A 21,758-nucleotide genomic window follows, 5' to 3' on the forward strand; every position below is an offset into this window, starting at 1 on the left:
AAAACAAATAAATATGGATAATCCTGTATTTATTTATTTTTTCTACAGACGTATCGTTTAGATTTGTTCTTTCCTTTAAAATAACCCATTTTCTAGTTGTTTTTCATCTATTACAGTAAACTAAATTCATATTCCCCCAGCAAACTACTATAACAAAATACATGATGGTATTCTATATCGTCGTTTTTATCTCTCCTAATGTAAACAATGGGTCATTTATTGTACTTTTATTTTTTTCCCTCAATTTCAGTCTTATTAACTTGGGACCATTAAATACAGTGGTGCAACACGTGCATGATAAGGTTTGAATGCACGCTGTATTTTGATAAAAGTTTTTATATACATGAGGAAGATGCTTCCAATGTACAGGTTAATCATTTTAGCCTTCAGTACATGCAGTATTACTGACCCACTTGTGCCATCTGCTGGGGAAAAAAGAAATTGTAACCCAGTGTTGCATCTTTTCTTGAAGAATAGCACTACATCGTGCTGAAATAAATTGAGAGTAGGGTTGTGACAATAAATTAATGTGGCGATATATCGCAATAATTATCCACATTCTTCCAAACAAGAAGGATGATGATCTAATCGGAAAGAATTGGACGCCTAACACCGTCAATGGCAGGTAAACTAGTCCTGCAATGTTAAATTAACTGATAAACTAGTGAATGAAATGTTTTTCAAATTAATTTATTTTTTGGGTTATTTTTTGAATATGAAAAACCGAGTTTTCAAAAAACAACAAAGAAAAAAAAGACAAAATAAAGTTGTGCATGCTCCCCATGTGAGGCGGCCCCTCAGCTCTGGGCTCCTGGGTTCAAATCTAGGTCAGAGTTTGCATGTTCTCCCCGGGCCTGTGTGGCTTTCCTCTGGGTACTCCGGTTTCCTCCCACATTCCAAAGACATGCATAGTAGGCTGATTGGACACTCTAAATTGCCCCTGGGTATGAATGTCAGCATGAATGGTTGTTTGTCTCCTCGTGCCCTGCGATTGGCTGGCCACCAATTCAGGGTGTGTCCCCCACCTCTGGCCCGATGTCAAATGCGATAGGCTCCAGCACCCCCCGCGACCCTAATGAGGGTAAAGTGGTTCAGAAAATGAGATGAGATAAATTTTAATTTCATTTAATGTTGTATTTTTAATCTAAATAACTGTTAATACCGAATGACGCCTGTTAAAATCCTGGCGACATTCCACTTTGTCCCTGTTGGCTCTCCGTCCAGTTTTGTTACTTCCCAGTAGTACCTCTATCACTGTCTCGAGACACTGTTGGTAAGAAAAACAAACACAGCACTTCTGCTCGGAGGTGACTGCCTTGCATAAATCGCACTTGGATTTAAAAAAAGAAAAGAAAAGAAAATGCTCTCAGTGTCTCTGGACAACAATGGCTCTCCAAAAAAGCGAACCTTTTCGCGTAGTGAAGATGAGTCACTCCGAAGCATTATAAAAGAGGTGAGTGAAGCGGAAGAGTTCTTTGTGTGTGTATATTGGGGGTTAAATGGCTTCTATACATAATAGCAAAACTTAACACGATGTAATCATCTTGAAGTGTAACCATTATATGCGCTTCTAATGACGTCTTCCGTCACGGAGAACATATCGGGAGTATACATATACTTCCTCATAGCAGCTAGCTGCTAGCCGAAGTATGCAAGTAGGTACATATATATGTGTGTGTGTTCGCCAGGCTGAAAGCTCATCCAGGCGTCTGACGCGAAGCGACAGCCGACCGGGGACCCTGAAGAGGAGGCCTGACAGTCAGGTAAGGAACTGGCCTGACAAAAAAATAAAAAAAATAAAAATAAAATGTCACCCTGCATATTTTTGAGATGTGGGAGGAGACCGGAGTACCCACGCAATGCATGAAAGATTAAAATTGAGAATTAATTTTAGCTGGATCTCAGTGGTCAATCTTGTCATATTTAATTGTCTATATATGCAAATGCAATTAGGCAAGTTTATCTTGTTTTGAACAGTCCTCAAAAAGAGGTCTTCTGAATTTTTCCCACTAGGGGGCATCGCGTCGCAGAAACCTGTCTGACGTTACACTACTTGAAGAACTCTGCATGGTTTTTAATATATTAGAGGTAATAAAATAACTAGATATATTGGTCATGTGCAAAGAGATTATTCCAGTGAGTAGGGTTATAAAATGTGGTAGCTTTTGTGTGTGTTTCACTCTGGCCTGGTACATTTTCATTAGACAATGGCAGATTTTTGAAATGTTTGATTGAAAACTGCAGACATTTTTTTATTTAACTTAGTCTCTTCTTCCAGCACTCTGACCAGGACCCCTCAATGGGACTCCCAGAAATGGTGACTATTCCTTTTGTTATAATATAACGGCAGAATAGCATGAGTGATCTCCATGATGTGGGGGTGGGGCTTCTTCTGGAGCGCTTGCTGGACGCACACTCACGCCGACGTGCCGTCACGCCAATTAAGCCCACGCTGCTTTTGTTGCCGCGTAGGTGGAACTGCAGGCCAGCTACGACGAGGCCGTGCACGAGCTACGGGGGCTGGAGGTGGAGCGTGAGGTTCTGTTGTTCCAGGTGGACGTCCTGCAGGACACGTTGGAGGGTGTGGAAGAACTTCTGGCTGAAACCCACAGGGAGGCTAGGCGGGCTAATGTGGTACGTGGCGAAAACGGAAGCTAGATTGGAAGCAAGCCTTGGTTTCTCCACCAAAAAGTTGCCTTCGTCTGCTTTCAGGAGTTGGAGCAAGAGCGAGAAGTTCGGAAAAAAATGGAGCATTTGGTTCAGTCTCTGATGGAGGAAGTGGAGACATTAAAAGAGGTAATGTGAAACATTAATCAGACGACAACACTCGCATTTTCACATAGCTGGAATCCAGCTGATTTGAAATGCCAAGTGATATAAGAAGGAGGCTGCTCACTCGTTTTTATTATTATTAACTGTCAGAAATTATTGGGCAGTGACTCAGCAAGAATAATCAGATAGCCAGCCCATCCCCTTCACTAATCCATTATTCAGTTTTCCTCTTATTCTATGAGAGTCACTTGTGGAATTCATGCTTTCTCTCTACAGGAGAAAAATAGCCATATGCACTTATCAGAGCACACGAATGAAACTGAAGTAGATGCAAAAAGACGAGGATATCGATTGAGTGATTCAGCAAAGGAAGCCTCACAACCTACCATGGATGCGAGTACAACTCCGGGAGACGAAGGGAGCGTCGTCGCCAAAGTCAAGTGGGTGGCCAACAGCGCCCCCTCCCTCGCCTTGGATGCCCCGCTCCGTGAGGACGGGGTACACCGGAGACCTTACGAAAGTGGCGCCGAAGGCAGGCGAGACCCGTCTCCGGACAAAAGCGACTCGGACAGCGTCAGCACGTACGAGGACGCTTCCGCCGAGACTCCCGAGCACGAGCCGGTTCCTTTGGAGTTGCCTCTTGGCTCTGCAAGTAAAGATGGCGCTGAATCCGAGGAGCCCCAAAACGGCGATAACTGCGTCGTGTCTTAATTTGTTTCGTAACTGCGCGGCCTTTTTTCAAAGCTTCCCATCTCAGGTAGCTGACGAGATGATACGTCCCTTATTTGCCAATCATATCTTGACTGTGTCTTGGACTTGTCTTTTTATACTCTTTCAACATTTTTTTGTTATTAGAAAAGGGAAACAAATGTTTGTATACAGTGAAATTACTAGATTGCGCCCCGTTAGTAACACACAATCCACAATATGGCTGCCTGCAACGTGGGCTTTTTTTCTTGGGAGACCAATTTGGGAAGTTTATATTTAGTAATAGTAGTTGTTGGTAAGGTCGTTATAATTACTCTTGTTAAGATAAGGGAACCGCTATTTATTCACACCCCGACTGAGTGACTTTAAAGGGTAAAGTTGTATTTTTACACTTTGTGTATTGAGGATTTAGTTGAAATTGGCTGCATTTGCACTTTTCACAAGTTTGCGCTTTCGAGAACATTCCTTTTAGAACCAAACATGTCGACGAGGGAGGAAAGTCTTCTGTCCGCGTGGGAAAGACTGCACTATTGCACATTTGCAGTCAATTTTTCATGTCAATTGCTGTAAACCTTGTTTTTCATGACAGTTTTTACAAGCTTTGGGAGCTGCTGATCGCATGAACACCTGTCATGGTACATACACCATATAAAATGCTGTTTTTTCAATATACTGCGTGTCACAAATTCACAGTTGAATATGCTGTACTTTTTTGAAATCTTCATTGTAAATATTCTACTATTATTACACAAGAAAACCATTTCATGATTAATGTAAGCTCATCTGTCATTACATGATCAAAGTTCACATTATGGGGAATTACTGAGGAGGTGATAATGCTGTAAGACTGAAAATAGTTCTGTTAATTCACAAGTGTGAATTTCTTTTAACTGAAATCAGACACATTCTTAAAATCAACATTTTGTTGGCTCTGAATCCTTTTGAATTATGAAGTTGTCTAGCGATACAAAAGCCTTGTTGAAACTGAATAGAACTTTTGGAATAAAATGACTTGTATCATTTTAGATGTTGCTTTTTGTGTGGTTAAGTCAAAACGTTACTCGCATTTTTTCTTATGAGAAACCTTTGCTACTTCAGTAATATACAAATCATTGAAAAATAAAACCATGTCAAATCCAAGCCAAGCTTCTCTGTAATAAATTATTATTCTAATGGTGGGTATTCAGGATTGGAACCATCAGATGAATTTGATTATTTATATAAAAATCATTGATCTTCTGTAGCGTGCAGACAGACCATTCACACTCAATCATACCGCCATCAGCGGGAATTGAGCCCGCGGCTGCCTGCACTGAAGTCAGGCGGGTGAACCACTACACCATATAGAAATGTGTGTGTAAATGTGCAAAATCAAACCACTGATGCAAAACACAAAATGTGTGCATCTCTAATTGTGCTTTATTATGATGTACTTAATATTACAATCTGTTCAGGTGTAACATGAAAATAAACATAAAAACGTCAAAATAGCCCCTTTTCTTTTTTCAAGTTGAGTTGTCTCCATCGTGGCAGGCTTGCAAATTGGTCTTTATTGATTCCAAATATGTTGCAGAAGTCAAAGTCGGTGAGATATTTCTGTGAAGCCATTGGAAAAGTATGAATCTACATTTAAGTTTGGTTCCTGATGCTTACTTTTTCAATTTTGTGGCTTTAAGCTAAAGATTAGTTACAGTAAATACCAGATTGGAAAAAGAATTAAAACAATGCAACGTACCTCTTTTTGGGTGGGGTCGACGCCTTTCGGCAGCTCACTGACAAGCTTTCTGATTAAAACCTCAGCAGGAAAACATTTAGAGCTTGCATCATTTTCATCACTGCTGTAAACCTAGAAAGTGAAATAAAATGTCTCAACATCTCATTTCCCACCCTTTCAGTGCACCTTCGACTTTACATACATTATAAACATCAATAGGACTCATTCCATTTCCCAGCTCCTTTTTCAGTTGCTCATAGCTCTTTCCCTCCTGTTAGGCCATTGAAAACAAACAAAAACAATATTAACAGATTCCAATTAAATGATTAATAACACCTTACTCTACATTTTTTTTCGGATGCAACACTGCTCATCTCTCATTAAAAATAGGGTCAAGCTTACACTCCATTTGTATGGATCCCAAGCAGTGAACCAGCCTGTAAAAGTGGGCGGCTCAAACCCTTGCTTAATCAAAAGTATCGGCGTGTCTAGATCTCTGCCGCCTGGATGCGTGCGCAGATACTCCTGACTCGTCATTAGTGCCTCTTGGCGTTCTTCTTTGTTGGCCTCTTTCCCGATCCACAAAAACACCTAATACACCCAAATGCTTTAAGTATTATTCCTTACTAGGACAATATACGTAGTGACTTAATCCCTTGCCATGCTTCCCTGTCCCTACCTGGTCCCATGTGTCTAGTAACATGACATCATCTTCATTGAGGTCGTCCTGTGTGAACTGGGTCACCTCGGTCACGTTAAAACGACCGGATTTATTGGAGCATTCAAAAAGACGTGGTTCGTTATCCAAAATGGTCTGCTGGAACCTGTGGACACACACAAATGAAGATGACACACAAAGGAAAACCCACAGACAGACAAACTGTTAAGGGACTCGCACATGTGCAATGAGGGACATTCCCGAAAGACAGACACACAAAGAAATGGTGCATAAGGACAAACTCTTTGTCACGGTTTAGTAAAAAAAACAAAGGGAGACACAGTGAAAGAGTATTTCTTCCCTGAGTGCCTGAAAAGGAACCTTCAAATGTCATCTGTCAATCATCTTTACCTCTTGTCACTGGCATATGGAGCCTGACCTCCGAGCATCTCCCAAAAATCATACGACTCATGACCCTCCGCAATAATCTGGCCGCTAATGCCTTGCGAGTTTTGTCCAATCACGGAACAGATCTCCTTCGCCATGAGCCTCTCGTCACCACTGGCTCCCTACAACCAACAAAGATCATTGGTTTTCTGTGTATTAGATTTGAATGAGTTCCATTCTATAACATCATCGCACCTTTCCACACCACAAATAAATTCCAGTCTCGCACTTGAGCAGAAAAACGTCATTGGAGTTTAGAGAAGAGGCAAATGGTGGAACTTCTATGGCTTTTGTATTAGAGGGCTCAAAGCCGTGAACCTGGAACAGCCTAACCGGTGGTTCGGGTTCAATACGTCCTTTTCTGGAGGAACCTCCCTAGCAACAAAAAATAAAAAAATAAATTACTAAATAGGACAAAAACATCATTAAACAATATGCCACTTGTTCCCAGTCATACCTCAAAGATGACCATCTTGCCTTTGAAAATGGTCAAAAAATGCTTTGGCTCTTTGCCCATTGTTACTCTCACTTGAACTGGCGCCCCACCGTACACGTGGTCTATTTCTATGGCATGAAGAGCAGATGCAGCCAGCTCGTCCTGTGTGGCATGACGACCCTAAAAAAAATGTGCGACTATCATGATCAAACTCTCTAAGATGACAATAAAGTCATTTGCATCGGTGTCTCACCTGCCATATATAGAGCAGATAGCTTTGCTTGTTGTTCACCAAATACGTGTAAAGGACCAAGTAACAGTCTCCTCCAAAGAAGTAGCCATGATGTTGATGATCCACCGGCACCAGCTCCAGATTCTCTATTCTCCAAACCTAAGTTGACATGTAACATGTCAACGCGACGTTCCAAATATTCAGTTATTTCATGTTTTAGAATGCTCTACCTCCACTTGACCTGAGCCATCATCTACAATCCTTTCCTGCGCGGCAATCTCCGGCATCACGTGCAACAGAGACACGTCAAATTTCTCTTGTGTGACAGTGGCTAAAAGAAAAAAAAGATTTGAAGAAAAGAATAAATGAGTGATGCACAATGTCCTTGTTGGAGCCTCATTTCGACTGAGACATGTACCAACTCTCCCTTTTGTGTGCACTTTGCCCAAGCCTTGAGTCTGGTCCTTCACAGACCACATCTGGAACAGCTGCTTGAAAAGAGCCGACTCGGCGCCGTCGTTCATTACCTCCACGTTCGTCGTCCCGGGGTAATTTTTTGCCGCGATGAACTCCTGAAAAGTTCATTGACAAAGTGCGTTAACATATATATTTAGTAATAGGAGCGCATGTGTCACCACCATAGCTCTGGTGATGGCCATCTGTCTCTCAGCTTTATTCGCCTTCTTCCCTTTCCATACAAAGACCTTTGACCCACACTGGTCCAAGATGTAGCAGTCCTGTACACATAAGGATGATAGTAGTTTAGTATTTTTCATTATAATAGTTAGTCCGTGACCCTTATGGGGATAAGCGGTACGGAAAAGGAATGCATGACTACTTAGTTTAGTTTCACTGCGTTCTGTATTTTTTGGAAAAGCGTTCATTTTTTGTTGAATTTGTTTGAATTTTAAAAAAAATATTACTGTATCAACCCCAAAACTTTTTCAATTTAATGGGCACACTGAAACAAAGACAGTTTTGCCTATTGTTTTAGTTATATTTGTAAACATATACAATATTTGCATGCATGGTACTTACTCCAAGTCGTTCCAAGGCAAGATTGTGAGTACATATGTTTGAATTGAATTGAATGCTTTTATTGTCATTTTACAAGTATAATGACATTTAAAGCTTCACCACAAAGTGCACAAATAACAACAACAAACAAATGATCTATTATTAAAAAAATCCCTCAGTAATGGATACAATTATGACTATAAACATTCAAATAATGTAATAGACAAGTTTTATTCCCAAAATGTATCTAGTATATTGTAAACCTTTGCAACTTTATGCACTGTTATTATATGAATACTGCACTTAAATATGGCAAAATGAAAAGCTTGTGTTAATAATTAAATAAATGTTATTTACTGCAAATTTAATTATGGGTAGAAAAAAAAGACAGATTTAACAATTTTAAGATTTGACGGAACTTTAAGGTAAAAAAAAGCATCTCACATGATTGCTGAGCATTTCCTGGACCAGTGGTCTTCTCGCCACCTCTGTGACTTTCATCTGCCCTTTAATGTCTGACACTCTGGATAAATTGCACGGAAAGATGAATCCTCACACACACACACAAAGACTAAAAGAAATATTATTGTTCTTGTGGTAGGGGAGCATCTTACTGATAAAGAGTGAGTCTTCCCATTTCTTCCTGGTTTGGGATTTGGTCAGGAGCTCCCTCCATCAAATCGATGCATCTTTCACCAAGAATGTCAGTCATCATCTCCATGATGTCGGCAGAGTTGTCCTCGGAATCGCCCTCGATCACTTTGATGTCTGCCCGACCTCCTCGCTCTCTGTCCCGGATGTCTTTGGCCAGCAGCATACCCTGAAAGTTCGAAACAATTTCTGCCATGATCTTCTAATCTTGAGGTGACTCTCTCTACCTGTGTTTTTCATGTGTGAGGAAATCTTGCAAATTTCTGTGTCAATACTGTTTTAATTGCATGTATTAATCATTGTATAACTTCCATTTCTACGAAGTAATTACCCCACAGTGATGCTGTTATAACTACAATTTCCTCAGAACACTACCGCCACTACTTTTGTGATTAAAACAATTTATCCACCAATTAATTCTGTACTAATCTAAATACAATAAAATTTACTACAAATGCATCTGTGTAACAACATGGTTAGAATTTCTGCAGAATACATAAATAAGTTTACAAATGTTCAATAGCGCAGTGAGTAATATTAAATTAGCATTCATATAACATAAAATAATGATCTTGCTTTTTAATAAAAGCGGTCAACAGCATGTTGACTCAAAATTTGTCTCAAAATAGGACAGTAGTTACTTCCAATTATATTTGCATCACCTAAAAAAATATTCCTTGCACACAATATTTTCTTTGTGACTAAATTGTGTACTAACAGCCAGAAAAGCTGGTATTTTTTGCACCAATAAAGTCATCCAGATTTGCTGCACTGCACTAATTACTACAAATATTACTACAAAAACTATTGCTTCTTAGTGCGGGATGATGCTTATTTGGAGGAAGCCCAATGTCACATCCATCTTACTTTGAGTCTTTCTTGTTTGTTGCTGTTTGGCCCATTCCACTGGATGATGGTTTTACCGTAATCTAACAAAAACACGTCTCCGAGGTTGAAGCTTTTCCAACTCAGCGCCACCTGAAACGAATCGGAGGAGCGGCAACGTACACACAAGGTGGTCTGTGCTCCCTTTTTTACATAACCGCCCTTGAAATCCCGCCTCACCTCCTTGGCGACCACTCGTTTCCTCCCTTTAACATGAAGCAGCCTCTTTATCCCGTAGGTGTTGATTTCAGTATGCCTCATGCCTGATGCAACCCCACCTTTCTTGTAGCTACAGTTAACCCAGTGGCACACGGGGGTCACGGCTGACATCCCCGTGTTGAAATTTCCCCAAGTTCAACTATTACTTACATGATTCCTTGTTTGAAATAGCCCCTGAAAACATCCGACTCATGGTCCTGAACCTCTCTGTGCTGGACCGGCGTGGAACCTAAAAAGTCATCCAACTGTGTGGCATAGACCGCCGCGGCGCCTTGTTCGTCCTGGGACGACTCTGCCCCGATCCAAAAGTGGATGTCATAGTGCAGAGAGCTCTTCACCTTCTGAGTCTAGACAATGGAGAAACAGACATACATTGACCTCAAAATGAGCATGTGGCCTCTTTATTTTCCATCTCAGGACTCCATATTCTATATTACTATTATTCCATTTGGCACTTACATAGAGAAGAAGATAGCAGTCACCCTCATAAAAGTGTCCACATGACTTCTCAGGGACTTGAACAAGCACCATTTTCTAGTTCACAAGGGGGAGGATGTTTGAATTCAATCATTTCTCAGCACAGTTAGGTTTACAGTAAAGGAAACTACACAAGTACCTCAATCCGCCAGATTATAATCCCAGGGGTCTGAGTTACAGCTCGAAATGTGTACTCCATGTTGCACGCAGTTCACCTGCTTTAAAAAAAACAGCACCCGAGAGACACATAACAAACATCAACCAAAGCAACTCAATATCAAACATCCCATTCTACAGTGCAACATAACCCTACCTCCAAAAGAGCTGATCTTTGTTGACTTGGAATTAAAAATGTCCGTCTTTCACCCAATGCAGCAAGCGAATTAATTTGCATACATTTGCATGTTTCAGGACTTTTCACACAGTTTTGTCCAATCACTGCGGACGACACCTGACCATGTAAGCAAATTAAAAACAGATTTAGCGAGTCTTATTCAAATTCAAACACACAGTTTGCGCCCGGCAACAGCAGTTATACACCAAATATTACCATTTTTTTCTCAACATCACATAATTTTTCTGCTCATTCTTTGGTATAGTTTCAATTCCATCCCATGTCGGCTTCTCATTTTACGTTAAACGTACGTACAAGAAAATCTTGGATGACAAATGAAGCAATGTTTATCATCCTAGTTGAATCTGTCAATTACTTTTTCCATTTTTCAAGGACTCTTCCTTTCATCTGCCTCAACATAATGTATTTTCACATAAATATGGAGCACGGATGACAAGAGGAAATATTTTTTAGCCTTGTGGAGACTAAAACGATACATATTACTTTGCCATGTTTCCAGGAAATCTCCTCGAATGGAATGATGGCATTCAAGTTAGTGGCCAAAATGAAAAGAATGACACACCAATTCAAGTTGAGACTACTGGAAAATCTCTATGAATCACATCATGAGCACTCGGGACTCTCTTTTTACATTTAGGTGGAAAAAAATACAGCATAAACATTATTTTATGCAGCTGTCTGATCCTCAGAGGTTGTAGATGATGGAAATAATAACAAAGAACCAGAATATTTTACCACTGACGTCAAAGATACCGTTTTACTTTCTGCATTTGTCTTAATAATTAAGAAGACTGTAATCTGGCAAAGTAAGAATTTAAATCTCTTTTAAAATATTTATTTTGTGGATTCATCCGTTATAAAGAGAGACAGGAAGCGATCGATTTTGAAATCAAAAAGTCAATTTATACTTACAATTTCTCAACAGATTTTGACAAAAGGTTGGGATGTTTCGGTTGTTATGGAAGGTCGATTTGTTGTCTGAACGCATTACATGGCATCATGGGACTTTTAAGATCATGGTCATAAAAGCCAGTGATGTCATGAAGAGATGTTTTGATTTTGATGTCATGCTGCTTACAGATAAATGATCACAAATAGTACATTTGTAAAATTATAAATTGGTAAAGTCAATTAAACTGTTTAAGGTAATATGTGGGCCCTGGATTGGTCTATTACACCCAATCTCAGGACATCTAGATTTAAAAAAAACATGAAAAATGAATTGTTTTTATACAGAGTTTTCACAACCGATGCTCTTTGCAGAACCCAGAGATTCAAACCCAAATTCTTTGAGCTGTGAGGCAGATTTTCTGACCACTACCTCAACATGCCACCTAAAAGGGGGATAACAACGTCCAAAAATCAACTGCCGTCTGAAACAACATGATGTCTGGCTTGGCGTTATGACCTTTAATAAAAAAGAATTTGTGTTTATATTAGTGCATTGTTTCCTTTTGCTATGAATTTTAATGAATTTATCAGTCGTAGACATCCAATCAATCCATTGTAGGTAAAATGGCTAATAACGAATGAACGTTCCAATGGCAGACAATGAGTTAGGCATTGTCTGACCAAATATCATTCCAAAAGCTTAAAATTAAAAATTCTAAAAGGAAAAAAAGTAGCCTTTTTTTCTTGGGATCGGCATTCATTGGCTGATATGTTGGAATTTGTATCATGAGTCAAAAATTCAGTGCAACATTAAAAAAAATGAACACTCCAATTCATGTTTATTTTGCCTATACAAACCATAATTGGGATATTAAATGTATTACTCTAATTCCTTGTTGTGTTACTTCATGCAGTGCCATTTTGCAAATTTTCTCAAAGTAATAGAATATACTTTTGAAGTTTATGTGCACCCCGTTACCTATATTTGTCATCAGGTAGAAACCAAAGAGGAAAAAAAGGGACGTCAGCACCGCCAGATGTTCTTGGCTCCTCCCAGTGAGCTCCGCCGAACATTCCAGCCCACCTTCGGGGATCTGCCGGCTCCTGCGAAACACTCACCAGTCTAGCAGAAGGAGACAAAATGAGAGGACTGATTGTCTTCATCAGTGCGGTGTGCTTGGCCAACACGCAACACCAGGCTCTCATCGACTACTTGGAACGCCGACTGCTTGCGATTGAGGTGAGATTTCTCTAAACTTCTGCGAATAAGGCAAACGCCGTCGAATGCAGATGTGAGTAAGAACTGTGGCTCTCGGATGAGTATCGCGCTTTTGAACGGAGCTGAGTCAAGTTCCTTTCATCCACATCTGGTGGAGAAATAAGGCAAAGAGGCATTTATCTAATTCATATATGTGTATATATTTTTTAAACTTTTTGATCTTGAGGAAAACTGCATTTATCAGGCTGATCAAGGAAGTTGTTACTGCAACATCAATATCTTGTGTGAAAAGTTTCCAGGAAGTCTACGGCTTTTTCCGGAGACTTCTTATCCTTTAATGGTAACGTCACTGTACCATTAAAGGATAACGGCCTGGCGTCATGGAAAACTATTTCTTATGTATCATGGCCCTTAATCCTTGTAAATATTGTTATTTGACATCCTCTCCCTGTGTTTTTCTTGTTAATCCTTTTCTGTGGAATGGTAGAATGTCGTTTTTACATGTGAAATGTTCCCATATCCGTGCTCATCTTTGGGAATACTTAAAGTCATTTAATTTGATCTAAACCATACTTACGTTTTCTTTCTTCGACAAAACAGGACCGCATCTCCCTGTGGCACGAGCAGGCCACCCGATACGCCTCCGAGCTGCGGGAACTCAAACAACAGATGGTTTCTCAGCTCGAGAACCTGGACAAAGAGAAGGAGATATTGCGCGTGAGTCTAGACGGCGTGGGAACGCGCGTGGACCGAGTGGAGCGCGAGTTGGACTACTTGGAGAGCCGGAACGGTGCTCAGCCGTGTGTGGATGTGGACGACAAGCTGATCGAGCAGCAGGTCAGTCGGGTAAAGGAGAAGCAGAAGACCAAATACTTCAAAGTTACCGGTAAGATTGCGCTAAATTCAGGGATTTAGGCGATTTAAAATAAGACGATGATTGGGAGGGTAACATTTCTGTCCTCCGTCTTGCTCTTTTCCTTAGACTGTGGCGACATGCTTTCCACCATAAAGGCCATGAAGATCCTGAAAAGAGTGGGAGGCACCAACGGAATGTGGACCAGAGACACCGGCGGGGCCTCGGGGAAGGTCTTCATCTTCAACGGGACGCACCAAGACACCATTTTGGAGTTTCCCAATGTCCAAGCCTTCACTCGCTCACAGGGTCTGTCTGACTCCAGGCAGTTGAAGCTTCCCTCCGCCTGGCAGGGGACGGGACACGTGGTCTACAACAATCACGTCTACCTGGTCATTCAGGCCGACGGGGTGATGACGCTGGTGAAGTACGACTTAAAGAACAAGTCTGTGATCGATAGCGTGGTGTTCCCAGACCAGGACTACCTCCCAGTGTATAGCCTGAGCCCCGAAACGGCGGTGGACCTGGCTGTGGACGAAGAAGGACTCTGGGCCATTTACTCAACAGGTCAAAACCAGCGGCACATCTCGCTGGCTAAAATTGACGCCGTCTCGCTGAGCACGGAGCAGACGTGGGACACGAACTGCCCGAGACAGAACGCGGAAGCGGCCTTCGTCATCTGTGGCACGCTGTACGTGGTTTACAACACGCAGCAGCCCGGCCGCTCGCACGTGCAGTGCGTGTTCGACGTCAACGGCGTGGTGGGCAACGATGACGTGCCGCTGGTTTATTTCCCCAAACGTTACGGCGCTCACGCTAGTCTCAAGTACAACCCGCTGGAGCAGTTGCTCTACGCTTGGGACGATGGCTACCAGATTCTCTACAAACTTCTCATGAAGAAGAAACTTGAGGTTTAGACAGCAGACTTTACGACCCACTCTGTGGTAGCGAACAGGTACTAGTTTCAGCCACATTGGGTCAGTGGACTTTTTAAACCCCTTTTGTACAATTGTGTTACGTGTCTCTCTATATCGTGCCACGGTGAGTTTACTGCGCATTATTGAAAATGTTATTTTCTTTGCATTGTGGCTTTTTAACTGCTGACAGACTTCTTCCCAGAGGGATCTTGTACTTAACTTTGTTATTTTGACTGTTCCATCAACTTTTGTAATGAACTAGATGGTCTTTTTATATTTTTTAATCCATTTTCTCTCACTAGATGGAAAAGATTCATCAGTAGCAGTTTAAATATCTGCAAGGATACCCAAATTTCCTCCTATTTTCCACTAAGCTCTTACATAAATTGAGCTTTGTTCTGATGGGTTTTGGCCTGGTTGTGATTACGGTTCATAAAGGAAAAAAAACAACTCTGCTTGATTGAGATACAGTTTACTTAATCCAGTTATAATGAAAGGCAAACATGAGTATAATCCCCCCTGAGTGAGTCTTTGTGTTACATGTAATCAAATGTGACAGCAGTGGTTCAAACCACAGCAAACATTCAAAGCTCAAAGCTTAGTACTCACAAGACTATGATTTTTTTTAAAACCATTTGCTAGCTGGCTAGCACCGCTGTTTCCCTCTTTCAACTGAATTCTGTACGTAAATAAGACCAATTTAGTTTTTTTTCAGAAATGTAAATACTTTGTAAACACAAAATACCAATAGTTTGACCATTTGATAATATCTACAATAAAACTAAAACCTAAATGTGTACCAGTAGACCATTTAATATAGTTTGAGTGATGTTTAGATTTGTATGGGCACCTCAAGAGTATCACATTACACACTTCTGTAGTATTTTAGGTTTTTGTATATTTTCACTTATTGTAGTTGCAACTATGGTTTCTAACTACTATGGGAAAGAGTGCAAAGAAAATGCAGATAAATGTCAACAGTTGTAAAAAACGTTTATTTTTTTCTCCTTTACTGTCAACAAGTAGGAACAATGAAAAAAGGGATCATATTAGGTAAGTAAAATAGTGTATAAAAGATGTGACAACACAGAAAATAAATGGTAAAAATCTGAAAATAGGGTATACAATGCAACTTAACTTGCATATGTATAAATAAGAGTTATTCACTTTCAGTGAGCGCATGTAGCAAGAAAATAGAATAACCAATAAAAGTCAGTATTTGCACTATCCCGAAAACTTGTGCGAACAATTTCTAAAGGCTAAAATTTGGACACCCTAAAGGCAAAACCTGAATAGAAAACAAACAGGTGTTTGAGCAAATGACTAAAGTACTTCTACAAGGGGCTACACATGTTTAAGGCATGACAATATTTAGCTGAACAATGACAACAAACATTTAACAGAACATTGGTAGGTCTGAAGAACAGACTTGCACCTGTGCCTAAGAATTGTTTCCAAGCATCAGATGGCCTTCACAAAGATACCAAAAATTATCTTTAGAACCTGCCATGAAATGAGGTCAGGTATTCCTTCTTGTAATGAAAAGAAGAACCTACTGATTCTCAAGATTTTTCACTAATTAGAGTCTCAGATGAGGAAGAGGCATGGTGACGTCACGGAAGAAGCGATGGACAAGTGCGTTCTTGGCCGACAACCTTTTGTTTGGATCGTAGTGCAGCATTTCCTAAAAAAAAACAGAAGGAAATCATTAGCATGCTGTGTTTTAAATGAATACATGTGTTCGCATCTTTGTTGTCAGAATAAAGGTTCTCACTTGAAGCAAATCTCTTCCATCCTCATCCAGGAGAGGAACGACTTTGGCAAGATCCTGGCGGGCCCACTTTGGGAACGAGGGTTTATAATCTGGCATGGAAGTGACTCCCGGCCACGTGGCCTCGTCGGGGGTGCTGAGGGTGCGGAAGATGCGAAATAGCTGATCTATCTCGGAGTCGCCCGGAAAAAGGGCCCTCCTGGTGATCTTAAAGAAGAAAAAAAAATCACAGTGTCACAAATTTGGAGCGGAAATGCAGTATCAAAAGCAACACAGGAAGCTCAATATATTCCAGGTTGTCTGGAAGGGTGGAAATTATCCACATTAGTGCTCTGGAGTGGGCGCCACTGGTCAAGGGAACACCACCTTTGGGATAGATATTTATGCTGAGTTAGCTAAATGAGAGTGGAGGGGGAAAAAGAAAATGAGGCTCAACTTGGAAAACCTTCAAGTGGGTTGAAAAGATTAGCAAGAAATTACAGTATAGGAAAAATGTGAGCCCAATTGGGGGAAAAAAATCAGGAAACTTGATGAGAAAATCACTAACTTTACTGACAAACAAATGATGTAAGGCAAGTTCAGGGTCGCCAGTGGACTGCTTTTCCTCAAATTTAACAATGAACTCCAGTATTTTTTTTTACCTGGGGGATGGGATAAAACCTATGAATATTGTGAACTTCAGCTTTGATTGCATTCTCATATTGAAACACCATCACTATAAACACGTGGGAATGGTATTCAAGTCCGAGTCTAAAAAAAGATCATTACCATTTCAGCAAAGATGCAGCCCAGACTCCAGATATCAACGGCCGTGGAGTAAAACTTGCAGCCCAGCAGGATCTCTGGTGCTCTGTACCACAGTGTTACTACCTGACACACATAAGAAACGTCCTAATTAGCATGAATTCATAAGCTAACACGGAACTAAATGAGCACATTTGTTTACCTCGTGCGTATACGTGCGCACGGGCATACCGAACGCTCTGGCCAGTCCAAAGTCAGCCAGCTTGATCTCGCCTTGAGCGTTGATGAGCAGGTTTTGAGGCTTCAGATCACGATGGAGAACCCTGTGGGAGTGACAGAACGCCAAGCCTTGCAGCAGCTGGAAGAGATAACTCTACAAACAGAAATAAAATGTCACCTCTCTGTTGACTTAACTCTAACACTCGCTTCTCCAGTGAGACTGATATTTACCTTAATCAGATCGAGCGGGATACCAGTGACTGTAGTGGAATCCATGAATTTTTTTAAATCCTGGTTGAGAAACTCAAAAACAAGGTACAGCTTGTTCTCCGTGTGGATGACATCGTGTAACCTGAAAAAGCATTACGAGAGGTCCAAACTGGGAAATAAGGAAGGAACATGGTGTTGTTTGCTTACTTGACAATATTTGGGTGACTGAGCTCTTTCAGGAGGGAAATCTCGCGGATGGCGGTGCTCGGAACACCCTCGGTTTCCCTGAGTGGAAAAAGAAAAATACACACAGAGTGTTTATTACTATAAAAGGTGCACTCCAAATGATTTCTATCCCTAATAAGATGTTTTGTTCATCACTGCCAAGAAGATATTTCATAGCACCTGTGCATATTGCTATTTATGTGGTTAGTGGAATAAAAGGGAAGAGTATGGATGGAAAAGATATACAAAAATGTGATGCCTTTTCAAAGAAACAAAGACAAGCATTTTATAATTGTTTCTATAGACACATAACTAAAATATGTATACGTTTCATTTTTGTCAGATTTATTTGTTTGTACCTTTATGCTAGTGACCCAGATTAAAAGGCAGAAGAATTAAACACACAAAACTGCCCACCTGTTGCCATTCACACTTAAGAAAAAATTAAGACTTTGTGCCCTCTGTGTACAATAATTTTGTGTTCAATTAACTCGAGGCCAACATTTTACATTGAATGATTTGAAAAAATATCATTTCTGTAACCAGATTTATGAACTTTTGTTTTCAGGTACATTTTCTTTGCTCTTCATATACATAAAGGTCACGCTTGGAGTGTTTCCAAGCAATTTGACTCATCAAGGCAGTATAATAACAACCTAAAAGCAAAGACTTGTAAAAAAAAAAATGAAATAGATGAAGACAAAGAGCTGAGCTACATACTGAATTGACTTACGTGTCAAGTCTGATCTTCTTCAGAGCGACCGTCTCCCCTGTGTTCTTATTTTTGGCCTTATAGACCACCCCATAGGTGCCCTCCCCTATCTTCTCGACCTTCTGGAATGAATCCATTTGTTAGCTAAAGTTTCCTACACACGCTATTTCGAGCGGACGGACATTCGCCCCAAACAACTGCTAATAGTTCAAACTCGCCCGCGGTTTCATCACACACACGCGCACCCGCCAGATGGATAAGTTAACGGCAAGCGTTCAAATCAGTCACTCAAGGTAAACAAAATGAACCACTTAGCTCGCTGTATAGCAACTTTATTCGACCTAAATGTACTGTTAATGTGGCGAAGAATTGAGCGTTCTGGCGACAACAGAGAAACAGCAACGCAACGTTTCCCGCGTCTGTAAAGGTGACGTTCGTTTTGCTGTCCCTTACACGCCGATCGCCGCCGGAGCGGTGCTTCTGTCGTTCCTATTCACATGTTCTGCACCGTTTTTGGGGGTCAAACAAACTAAAATTAATTTGTATGTGTTTTTATTTTGTATAGGATTGCTCGTGATCTCATATTAAAGACTTTTGTGGTAAGTAAAAAGACATATTTTCTTGTAAGTGTCGTTCGAGGTTTGAATCAAACGCCACTCGCCCCCTCTCGAGTTACGTAACGTGATGACGTATGTACAAGCTGTGCCGTTTGTATGTCTTCGAACAATGTACTTTTTTAAAGTGATGCCACTATAATAATTACATCAAATGGCGTACAACTAAAATGTACATAAAATAAAATAAAATTCTCAAACAAAATAAAGCATCCACACATAGTGTACGTATTATATATATCACATGTTCTGCATTAAATAATTAAGAACTGTTTTTAAACATTGTTTTTTCAGAGTTTTTTTCCCCAAATTGAACTTTGTTGCCATTTATTATTATATTATTGTAGCAACCATTTTTTTTATTGTTGGTACCCCAAAGAAGGTTGCACAGGATTTGAATAATACATGTACTTTTAAATGTTAAACCAGTTACCCCTATTTTTGTAAGTTAGGTGAATTTTGATGTTCTTTAATGCTTTGATTATGTTTATTGAATAACTTTGATAGCCAAGCAAACAACCTTTATGTTTAAACTTGGTGTTCAAATTTTGAGAACTGCGGTGGAACATTATAGTGAAATGTGTTATATTCGAGGAACGAAAAAAGGACTCATTATTTACTCAATATATGATAATACATAGTACTTTCTTACTAATTATATAACCTGTCACTATGGCTTCCTGTCACATGACCAAAAACCGTAGGTAAATATGGCAAGTTATCTGTCTATACATTTGCCCTTTGCCACTTCCTTGCCCAGTTCATCTGTGACCCTAAGGAAGATAAGCGTTTATATCAGTGCAGAAATTTTACGCATATGAATCACTTATAAGACGAGTTAACGTCATTTAAAATGAATTGGGATGTAATATAGGTGCAGTATGATGAAGGAATATGTGCGCTTTACCGATAAATAATGCATTGGACTGCATCGCAATACACACAATAGCAGCTATTTTGTGGGAAGGTCCAGAGGCTCCAATGTCAGACTGTTTATGGTGTGAGCAGTCAGGTGCTCAATGGGAAGGATTTGTCCTGGACTACTTGGTTAGCACATGAGAGGTCACATGCAGTGCAGCCTCACAGTCTGGCTGGCATGAGACTCTTGGGAGTCAATACCTGCGAGGAACCACCAATCACCATCATTCACTAATGGAACATAGAAAGGTTCTATCTTCATTAATGAAAGTCATCAGTGTCATTTGTCATTTAAACTTTTTCCTATCTAGAGGAATGTATATTTGTAGGTTACCTCCGTTCTTCTATTTCAAAGAGTCATTGATTTGATAGATTTATTTTCATTGTAAATGTAGTATAATAACTTTATCTGTTAGAGGTGGAACGCCTTCAACCAAAGTTGAAGCCAAAACTATTGTGAGGGTTTTATATTTATTGTTTTTAATATTCGTTTTGCTAACCCAACTGATTTTAAATCAAACAATATTTGTATCAGTTTGGATTCAAAATATGATTTAAATCATCTATACTTTCTGTTAGCCTTAGTTTATGTTGCAATTTATACGTTGTTTATAATCAATCTTCCCCAAATTAGCCCCAAAATGTTAAAATTCTGGTTTCGAAATGTTAAGGGATACCTCCCAAAATAATAAGACCTATTTTGGCCCTACCTTGACCCTTTGACTTGATAAAATTAGAATTCCCAGCCATTTTACTTCAAAGTGATGAGGTTGTTTCATTGCAAAACCACTATGATGGCTCACAAGGAAAGAAATTCATCAACATGCGCTGTGTGAATCATTTTGGAGCAGATTTTTGCATATCGCTACCATCAATGAATGCTTGTTTTCTTATGAATTGAACTACATCAGGAAGGAGAATAAATAGAGCACGAGTGCGCCTGTACTTCGGATGACGGCTGGTAAAAGTAGCCTGAGGTGGACAATCAGGTCTTGGAAGAATGGCAGTGGAAATAAAAGGATGCCATTGATTTGCCATTCTCCCGCTCATCTTGTGACACCCATGCTCGCATAGCTGAAAAGTCAAACGTCATAGACAGGCATGAGTTGTTAATGTGTGCAGAATTATTTGTTACTAATTTTTCTCAAACAACCTCATTTTTGTCATTGGATCACCTTTCGATTTCATCCATACTACACTACAAAACATAGTGCAAATCCACGTCACCTGCTCAAGAAAAAATCAAATTCTATTCTTCTAAAACAGCTACTCAGTCAATGAAACTATCATTGCCATCAAAATGAGGTTGTCAAATGAGTTTTTGCCATGATTTCATGATGGTGTGTTATTCTGTGTATTCCAATGCAAAAAATAAAAATATAAAAATAAAAATCTAGTGACACCACCTGAAACTGCTTAACATTTGAAAATTGTTGGGAAATGACACATTGGTATAGTTAGGGGAGTAAGTGAAAAAAATAAACAAATAAATAAATAAATTAAAAAAAAAAGTTATCCAATGTTTCACATTTTTACAATCTATGCTCCTTGCAATGTTACAGCATTGGACAAAAGAAAAATATGCTACAGTCACAAATTTTCAAGTAGATTTTGCCGTGGTACTAAGAAATATACTTTTGCTGGAGCTGTGCAGAAATGTGAACAAAATGATGGCTTATAATGAAACCAGAAAATGATTTCCCTTTCTATGGCTGCATATATTTCTATATTGTACATCTACCTCACAATAGGCGTTATCATTTAAAGTTAAAAGTGTCTCCAGAAGTGGTGAAGTTACCTTCTGCATGACTACCGTGATGCCGTATCATGATTCATCTATGACTTCATGACACTTGTGAATAACAGAGAAAAGATTGAGGAAATTTTGAGATTT

General features: G+C 39.9%; 4 protein-coding genes across 5 annotated transcripts; 2 read left to right on the plus strand and 2 right to left on the minus strand.

Annotated features, from left to right (window-relative positions):
• The first annotated feature begins 1,198 nt into the window (after positions 1–1,198).
• Positions 1,199–4,505, plus strand: LOC144075805 (uncharacterized). Its single transcript, XM_077603211.1, has 6 exons — positions 1,199–1,453; positions 1,689–1,763; positions 2,279–2,317; positions 2,473–2,634; positions 2,713–2,796; positions 3,049–4,505. Exons 1-6 carry the CDS (start codon positions 1,361–1,363, stop codon positions 3,481–3,483), a joined length of 888 nt encoding a protein of 295 aa, XP_077459337.1. The 5' UTR covers positions 1,199–1,360; the 3' UTR covers positions 3,484–4,505.
• A 372-nt stretch (positions 4,506–4,877) lies between these two features.
• Positions 4,878–11,543, minus strand: avil (advillin). Of its 2 annotated transcripts, XM_077603210.1 has the most exons (21): positions 11,484–11,543; positions 10,530–10,667; positions 10,356–10,434; positions 10,199–10,273; positions 9,890–10,086; positions 9,701–9,809; positions 9,503–9,613; positions 8,599–8,804; positions 8,429–8,507; positions 7,606–7,704; positions 7,386–7,539; positions 7,198–7,298; positions 6,989–7,126; positions 6,757–6,915; positions 6,495–6,674; positions 6,264–6,421; positions 5,874–6,018; positions 5,597–5,785; positions 5,397–5,465; positions 5,216–5,326; positions 4,878–5,076 (listed from the first exon to the last, which is right to left on the minus strand). In XM_077603210.1, exons 3-21 carry the CDS (start codon positions 10,413–10,415, stop codon positions 4,963–4,965), a joined length of 2,454 nt encoding a protein of 817 aa, XP_077459336.1. In that variant the 5' UTR covers positions 10,416–10,434; positions 10,530–10,667; positions 11,484–11,543; the 3' UTR covers positions 4,878–4,962. The 2 variants fall into 2 exon arrangements, with proteins under 2 accessions (XP_077459336.1, XP_077459335.1); XM_077603209.1 differs by having other exon boundaries at positions 7,198–7,539.
• A 956-nt stretch (positions 11,544–12,499) lies between these two features.
• On the plus strand, positions 12,500–15,281 carry olfml3b (olfactomedin-like 3b). The gene is given in 4 exon segments (XM_077603411.1): positions 12,500–12,569; positions 12,572–12,702; positions 13,282–13,567; positions 13,664–15,281. Coding segments are annotated over 4 exon segments (1,275 nt in total). The 3' UTR covers positions 14,452–15,281.
• Positions 15,282–15,425: 144 nt separating this feature from the next.
• On the minus strand, positions 15,426–18,825 carry cdk2 (cyclin dependent kinase 2). The gene is made up of 7 exons (XM_077603637.1): positions 18,354–18,825; positions 17,603–17,680; positions 17,417–17,537; positions 17,169–17,339; positions 16,991–17,092; positions 16,226–16,429; positions 15,426–16,135 (listed from the first exon to the last, which is right to left on the minus strand). Exons 1-7 carry the CDS (start codon positions 18,467–18,469, stop codon positions 16,031–16,033), a joined length of 897 nt encoding a protein of 298 aa, XP_077459763.1. The 5' UTR covers positions 18,470–18,825; the 3' UTR covers positions 15,426–16,030.
• Positions 18,826–21,758: the final 2,933 nt, after the last annotated feature.

The sequence above is a fragment of the Stigmatopora argus genome, chromosome 6 (assembly GCF_051989625.1).
Source record: "Stigmatopora argus isolate UIUO_Sarg chromosome 6, RoL_Sarg_1.0, whole genome shotgun sequence".
Lineage (NCBI taxonomy): Eukaryota > Metazoa > Chordata > Actinopteri > Syngnathiformes > Syngnathidae > Stigmatopora > Stigmatopora argus.